This window comes from Benincasa hispida, chromosome 10 (assembly GCF_009727055.1).
Source record: "Benincasa hispida cultivar B227 chromosome 10, ASM972705v1, whole genome shotgun sequence".
NCBI classification, from domain to species: Eukaryota; Viridiplantae; Streptophyta; class Magnoliopsida; order Cucurbitales; family Cucurbitaceae; genus Benincasa; species Benincasa hispida.
In genome coordinates, this window is record NC_052358.1 from 52,866,845 (window position 1) to 52,875,159 (window position 8,315).

The 8,315-nt window shown below is 36.1% G+C and overlaps 1 protein-coding gene across 1 annotated transcript; it reads right to left on the reverse strand.

Annotated features, from left to right (window-relative positions):
• Positions 1-390: 390 nt before the first annotated feature.
• Positions 391-8,013, reverse strand: LOC120088188. The gene is made up of 3 exons (XM_039045303.1): positions 7,690-8,013; positions 6,680-7,279; positions 391-1,434 (listed from the first exon to the last, which is right to left on the reverse strand). Exons 2-3 carry the CDS (start codon positions 7,226-7,228, stop codon positions 583-585), a joined length of 1,401 nt encoding a protein of 466 aa, XP_038901231.1. The 5' UTR covers positions 7,229-7,279; positions 7,690-8,013; the 3' UTR covers positions 391-582.
• Between the last annotated feature and the right edge of the window lie 302 nt (positions 8,014-8,315).

The following is an 8,315-nucleotide window of genomic DNA, read 5'->3' on the forward strand; positions in this document are numbered from 1 at the left end:
ATGTTTAAATCTCATTCTAGCTCTCAACTTTGAATTTTATTATATTTTAGACATTAACTTTGAAAATACTTAACTTAAAAAAAATATGTTCATTTTAGTCATTGATGAATGACCTTTATTTATCTATTACCTCATATAACCAAACACATCTTCAGCTTATATCTAGCAATTTATTTGCACTGTTTTCTTGTAACTGAAAGTTTTCACGAAGATTAAATGTAATTTAAGGAGGAAACGGGCCAATTTCGCCTTTACCAAAACTCAAAATTAAGAGACCAAAATGAGTTTAAAACCTTTTTAAATTTGTGATGGGACGTAAGGAGAAAAGAAATCTTTACCACACGATCTCAGATACGAGTATCATATGAATATAAAATGGAAAGAGAAGGGTAAAATTAGAAGCCAGCCTACTATCATCATTATTAATTAAAAGGTAAAAAACGTATAAATTCTCTCAACAGTAATATTCTGTGCCTATAATATGAACTAGTGAACATTATTGAATAACTGTGGGACACCGAAAGAATCAAACAAAGGCCTTGAATATGGTACATCGAGGGGGAGATTTGAGAACAATTCAAATCATTTCAATGGATTCCAGCCTTGAGGAAGCCTCCACTTCCTATGCCAATATATAGACACTCTTGACCACAAAGGAAAGCCAAAATTGTAGTCAAGGGGTTGATCCACTAGTCCCCCAACCATCAATGGCAACCAAATGTACCTCGAGTCTCTAAGATCGGCAGGGTTCCATCGGTCTGCCATGAAAATAAATAAGCTGGGATATGAAGGTAGGGGAAGAACAAATGTGCTCTGAGAAAAGAATGTAGCCAGTCGAAACATCTTGTTTCCTCCTATACACGGGTTTCCCATTGTCTCCCATGGACCCATTATCGACTCTGCTGCATGTGCCAATGCCTCATTCGGTGCCCATCCCGTGCACCCTGATGTGATCATATAGTAAGTTCCCTGATGTTTGAACAAAGCTGGTGCTTCTCGGTGTTGGCCGATGAGAATCCTTCTCGCTACATTGGTCACGTCGAGATAATCTTTTGAGAGAGGTCCTATATGAAGCTCACTATTGTCTTCAGATGAGTAAATGAGATAGGCTGTACCATCATCATCTTTGAAGATTGTCATGTCCCTACTGTCAAATCCATGGGGTCTTTTGCTGTAGAGATAATCGAATGGCCCGGTTGGGTAATCACTGATGGCAACACCAACAGAAGCTTTCGTATAGTTTACATCATCAATATGCATCCACATTACATATTTTCCCGTCCTTGAATTATAGATTACCTTAGGCCTCTCGAGCACATTGGATTTGTGAAGATCATGGGTCTCATCTGTTTCTTCCGCTGCCAAAACAATGCCTTCATTTTTCCAGGTCCACAAGTCTTTGGAAGAGTAGCAACCGACTCCTATAATGTCAACCTAATCATAAGAATGCCAAAATGTTACAGCATATTTCCAAAGGCTAATTTGTTGCTCATGTAGAGAATAAATTAGTCTAGTGAAAAAGAAGAGAAGACAACAGAAGTTGATAGTGAAATATTAAAACAGTGAACCTGAATCACATGATGAGCAAAAAGACGGTGGGAAATGTGATAAAGCTAGTAGCACAAGACTAAAGAATATCCGATATGAAAGGAAGTCACAATGAAACAAATAGTTGACTTTAAGAATGTAAGACCCCTAGTCATGGAGACAGTAGGATTATTAGTAGAAAATATTAGTATGATTATTAGAAGCGGGATATTAGTAATTAGATAGTAAGTTTGTTAGGTCTTTTAGTTATAGATAGTGGGTATGGGGTGAGAGGAAGGCTGTGAAGAATTTTGTAGTGATTTCCTTGTTGAAAATTTGGGAGAGAGGAGCCCTTTCACGACCTATTTGAACAAGATCTCTTCTATAGGTTGTACAAATGTGTCCATGATTGTATTTGAACTTGATCAGAATTTATATCCTTCATTAAGAGAAAGTATTATAATTTTTGTGTTCCATTACTCCTATTCATACCTACAAATATAGGCTATCGATGTAAATTATATTAAAGATTTCTTATTCTTTCCACTAGTAAAACAATTTTATAGTTCGAGAAATGGAAACCAAGTCGTTTCATCTTCCTTGAGGTTTCTTCTTATGCCAAGATTTCAATTTTCAGTTGATTAACTCCAGGAGTCTTTGATAGATGATGCTTTTTGGTTAAGTAAAGAATAAGCCTAAAGGGATTTTGCAATTGCCCGGCCAAAGATCTTCTCAAAGTATGTAGAAAAATCAGTTCCCACTGCTGACTTTATTCTAGATATAAGATTTTGGAACTTGAGATTTTGAGAATATATTTCCAAGGGCCTTTTGATGAGTGCGGAGAGAAACAACTCGGCTCATGCCATAATGGGAAGTACCAAACTTAGCCACAAGTCTCAATAATCATTGTCTAATATTTAAGATATTTTCCCATCATCAACTGTCTTTGACTTCAGCTGAGCACATGCACTTGTTTACAACCACGCTCTTTTAATATACTTTCTCCCACCACTTTTTTATAATTAAACCAGAAAAGGCGTAACCCAATGTATTTTTTTTTACAAGAGAAAACGTTTCATTGAATAAATAAATAGAGACTGATGCTCAAAGATACAAACTCTGTAAAGGAGAGGATAAAATAAAACACATAAAGATCCACTACACAGAACCAAAAAGAACAGAAAACATAAAAGAAACTTCGACAATGAGAAAACATTGAGCGAGCAAAACAAAAAGAAACTAGTAAAGAGGAAGACCAAAAGACCAAACTCAATACAGAAGGCTGCACTCTGAAAATCGGACCAAAGCCATCTCAAGAATTATCACCAAGCAAGGACCACTGAACCCAAGCCTCAATATCAAAAGAGCAATCAAGCATCAATAAGGAATGTCTGAGGAATTCAATGAAGTAATTTCATGTAACTCGAGACACAAACTTCAATAAGAGAAACAAATTTGCAAGGCATTGTGTAAGGAAACCTCCTAACAAGAACGGTACTAAAAGATATAAAAAAACTAAAGGACAATTCAATTATAGAAATATAGGAAAATGTATTGAAATATGCTATAAACTCACAAACTAACAAGATAAATCCTAGCCTTTCGAGAGGGCTAGTCTCTCCCAAATTCCCCAATGGAAATTCTCACCAAATTCTTCACCCCCCTCCAACCCCTCTCCTTCTATTTATAACTAAAATCCCTAACAAACTTCATATCTAATTACTCATTTGCCCCTTCTAATACTTATCCTAATATTTACTAATAATCCTACTATTCCCAAGACTAGGAGACTTACACATTGATGAAGGAATAGAAAAATGAGTCTCTTTGTCACTTTCTTGAAATAATAGTACTAAATCGACAAAGAATCTTCTGCACCAGTATCATCAATATTGTTTCCCATAAACTTAATGGTAGATTCCACATAACTCAAGCTAACATAAAAAGTTGCAGCAGAATTATCAACATAATGAGAGAGAAGAAGCAGAACGATCCTTTGAAGAATGAAATACTTCTTTAGTGAAAATACCATCAAAATGTACTCCAAAAAGTACTTCTCCACTGTAAACCTAAGAGATGCTTCTCGCTATTATGAAAGATGGAGCCAAATAACTCGGAACTTTTTCCTCGATACAATTTGAGTTCAGAGAATTATCCCTCATTGATTGGAGGAACCAAAAGAGTGATGTACTTTTCTTCGAGTATTGTATTGGAGATTAATTGCAATAAAAAAATCTTTCACCTCTTCAATGCTTAGGGGATTAGAAGACTCAAGCGTACTACAGGAGTCACCATATGGTGGTCTCATTAATAGGCTCAATAGGCATCCCTGATATATCCTTTGAACTTTGAAGCATGCAAAAACACTAGTAAATGAATCATCAAGAGGTGAAGAACAAGTATGAAGATGTGAGTTCTCATGTTCAATTATTGAACAAGCTCGTACAATCTCCAGCAGATTAGACAAGTCTTTCAGATCCAAAGTGCTCTTAAAACGCTTTAAGATGGAAGAGTCTTTAAGTTCTGAAGTGCTCTTAAAAGACATTAAGATGAAAAGAAAATCATTAGGAGTGATATCCCAAAAATTAAAGGAAAAAAACTACCCTTTGTCGGATTTGTGATTTCAATTGTAGCCACCACAAATATTCTTATGAACTTCAATATAAGCTGCACTACAATCTAACAGATTTAGAATCTTCAATGAAACCCGAATCGGACCATCAAAGTCCTGCCCTGTGGCCACAAAAGTTTGCATATTCTAATAAGGAAGAGGTTAGTTTATGATGTTAATCCAACTTTTATAACCTTTAGGCGTTAATAAATTATGGTTTAATGTGCTTGCTAATGTCCCACTTTTCAAAGTGATATCTTGATGACCTTATAGATTTTCCAAAAATCTCACAAATTTATGGAAGAAACATCTTTATTGAGTATGCAAGTTTAGATTCCCAAATAGATGATCTCCTTTAGCAAATAATGCACCATAGATCAAAGAAGCTATTTCTCTCAATAAAATCATTGAAGAGCCTCATTGACTCTATTGTCCTACTACCGACCAAGACCTTCTCAACAAGGAAACAAATCACATTAAAGTCCCTTGCCATGTACCAACAGGGCCCACACAACTAAACTGACCACCAAACTCATCCTTCCTCTGGGCCTCAAAGAGAACAAAAAGGAATTGAAACTGTGTACAACCTTTGACCACCACAAGGGGGGCCATAGATCTGCTGTCCCAAAGGACAAGGGTCCCGCCCGAGCCTCCAATGGACTCAATACCTGCTATTTTACCTTTTTATTTTCTATAAAATGCCAAATAAAGTTAATCATTAACATGAGTGATAGAATCCAAATTTCTTTCTCTTCTCGTACTCCTGCAGTTTGTGTAGACACGATGGTGAAAAATGTCTCACATTTCTTTCTGAAGTTTAAGACCACCAAGAGGCCTTGTGTTGCACCATTAGTCAAAACTCAAAAGGACACTGAAAAAGAATACTTATATTAAAAAAACCTGACTATTCCTTTCCTTCCAAAGGCTCTAATGGAGGGAAGGCATAGCACATCTCCAAAGGACTTTCCCCTTGACAGGAAGCATCCTACCATTGGGCACTTCCATAAGCCAATCATAAATCTCTTTAGGGAAGCCAATAATCCACCCCAAACGCATTGCAGAAAAACTGCCACCCTTTAGACACCAGAGGACAATGCAAGAACAAGTGATCGTGGGATTCCTCCTCTTGTAAGCAAGGTGACACATAGAAGGAGAGATCGTCCAATTTTGAAAGTTGAAACTTCCTTTGAAGCTTCTTGTGGGTGTTCAAACTTCTATGGGCTAGTGGCCATGAAAGAACTTTCAGCTTTTTGGAATCTTGAATTTCCAAATTAGGTGTAGCAGTCGGCGACTTTACTTCACATAGCTTTTCATCTCCTTGATAGCTGGAAGTTCTCCGCCGGGTAAAAACTGTCGAAGACAAGGATTCAATCTTTATTCGGTGGGACAAAAAAGAACCATATGGTAGTTAAGTCTTATAACCCCATTGGTTTGAATCAAAAGTTAGAATGGTGTTTCTCTAATCACCAAGGATTTCTTGTCCTAATCTGCATGGGTTTTTTTCCAAAAAAAAAAAAGTTGAGGAGTCGGGTTAGTGCCATGTTGTTCCTGTTTTTGGTTAATTCAGCTTAAAAGGAACCAAATATAATTTTAAAAAGGGAAGGTCTAGGAATTTAGAAAAATCATGTCAATTTGATCTTCTTTCCTTGCCCCAAAACAAGGTTCATTGTCTGGTAATTATTTTCTTGTAACTTCTTCACGTTTGTGTAAGGTCTCGGCTGTGTTTTAAGCTTCCCAAAAACCAATCAGATTAGGATATTCACATTTAGTAAACTCTTTGATTTCCACAAATCACTTGCAGCAACTTTAGGAAGAGAACAAAGTGTACTCGCTTCCTCTGCCTTAAAATTTCTTCTCATTGTTATCCTAGCAAGACATTGAAGTAATAAGATCCATAAGTTGGAGGCTCCCAAGCATCACATACCATCTAAAAAACCAAAAAGATCCATAAACATGATGAACTAGAAGGAACTCAACATAAAACGATCAAAAGAGCTGATACTTCATATTTAAGAAGATAGAGACATAAAGTCATTAAAACCACCATGGAGCAATAATCGACTTTTTTTAATGATAAGAGACGGAGAGATTCATTCAAAGAGCCAAAGACAAACAAAAAAAAGAACTAGGGACAAAGGAATAAGGCATCCCTTTTCCCAAAAGAAGAATTACAGAAAGACCATCCAGTCTAAACTATAATGATGGAGTCGATGGAGTAATTACCAAAAAGCCTATGCTAACCACTCCAAGTAGAAGCAGTAATCTGTACAAAATAACAAAAGAAAGAAAAAGAGGACTTCTTATCTGAAAAAGAAACAATTATGGCATTGGAAGTTTCCATAAATATAATAGAGAAGACACTATCGTTAATAATGGAAAAGGAGGTAAAAAGACTCGAGTACTACTCAAAGTCTGTTGTTTCCACACAAATTCATAGAGATTCACGCCAACTGTTTATGCAATAGGAAATTTTTACCTATGGAAGCATTAGACTAGCATTATAGAAAATGGAGGTCCAGAAAGGTAGAGTATAGCTTTTACCCTTGCAGCTCCCTTTTTGTGAGCATGGTAGGTGGGGCCATCTTTATACTCTCCATACCAATAGTATGTTTCAGATCTTTCATCTAATAACACTCCACCTCCGTGAGCTTGAATGGGATTACCTTCAGTATCCAGCCAAACTCTCCCCGGATAATAGAACATACTATCATTTCCTGTCATCATTGGATCAACAGAAGTTTTATGATCAGGAAAGAATTTGTGTCTAAGCTGTGAATCTTCATCAAGAAATTCATCAATCAGTGTCGGCGTTCTCTTTGGTCTTCGCTTTGATGCACGTGGAGATCTCTTACGGGGAGGGGGAATTTGAATGTTTTCTTCTTCCACCTCTTCAAGTTCACGGAAGTGAAGGTGATGACTTGTTCGAAGTTGAATACCCTGACCTATCTCATCCTTACGACTATTAGCGGAATATAAATTCAGCAGAAGAATACACCCCATTAGACTCCCAATTACCACAGATATCAAACATCTGCTCCCTGTATGGCAACGTAAAGTAGTTGATTTCCTGTATCTGTTCCTCATCTTCATTCTCTCCTCCTTTTTATCTCCGAGATAATTCAGCTTTTAAGAAAATGAAACCTATGGGATTCAATAAATTCAAACAAACATAAGTCAGACACATGATTTCCACTATTGAATATATAGAGGGGAAACCAAAACCCCCAATCTCGAAAGTTTATCAACATACAAATATGAAAATCTTGACAGAAAATACATGAAGTAAATATACATTTAAGAAAAAGGGATAAACAAACAATGTAAGACGAGGACACATCAATGAGTAAATTAAAAAACCCCAAGCATCCATTAGATGCCAAAGTATATCCAATTAGCTGATGAACGAGAAATAAAATCAAAGGCAATTGAGCAATCGAGAACCACATCTCAAAAATAGAACCCATCAAAGACAAACATTCAACAAAAGATACAAAGATCAAGACAATTGAAGATACATAACGAACAGAAAAGAAAAGACTTTGAAAACACACCTGAAAACCCACGAACTAAAAATGAGGCAAAGTTCGGAGACATAGGATTAGGATCGTAAGGGGAAATCAGAAAATTGAGGGCAGTCGGAAAGTGTGTCCCGGCAACAGTAATTGGACTCAAACCCTGAAAATGATTCTTCAAAAGGTCCGAAAATGGAGTCGGTTTTTAGAAATTGAGTGAATAATTGAGTTGCAGAAGGAAGAAGAAGAAGAAGAAGTTGGGACGTTGGATTTGAGTTTGGTAAGAATGTTGATGGATTTGGATAGTGACCTCGACTTGTGAACAAAGATCTTGTGTGTGTCCTGCAGTCATTTTTAAGAAATACACCTAAAATTCCACTACTCTTCTTACGCCTATGAACTAGGGTTTTTTTTTTTTTTTTTTTTTTTTTGAAATTACAAATATTCCATCTTTATTTTTCACTAAAATTGCAACTTTTATTCATCCACATTAATGTTTACTCCTAGATTTGGTAGGATGACCAAATTTTACCCTAGAATTTCTATATTTTCAAGGTAGGCGTTACATTTAATTTAATGTTTGATATTTGTATTTATTAAGAAGGTTTCATTTTAGTCCATTGAATATAACCTAGTTGATAAAAGTACTATCTTTTTTACAATCC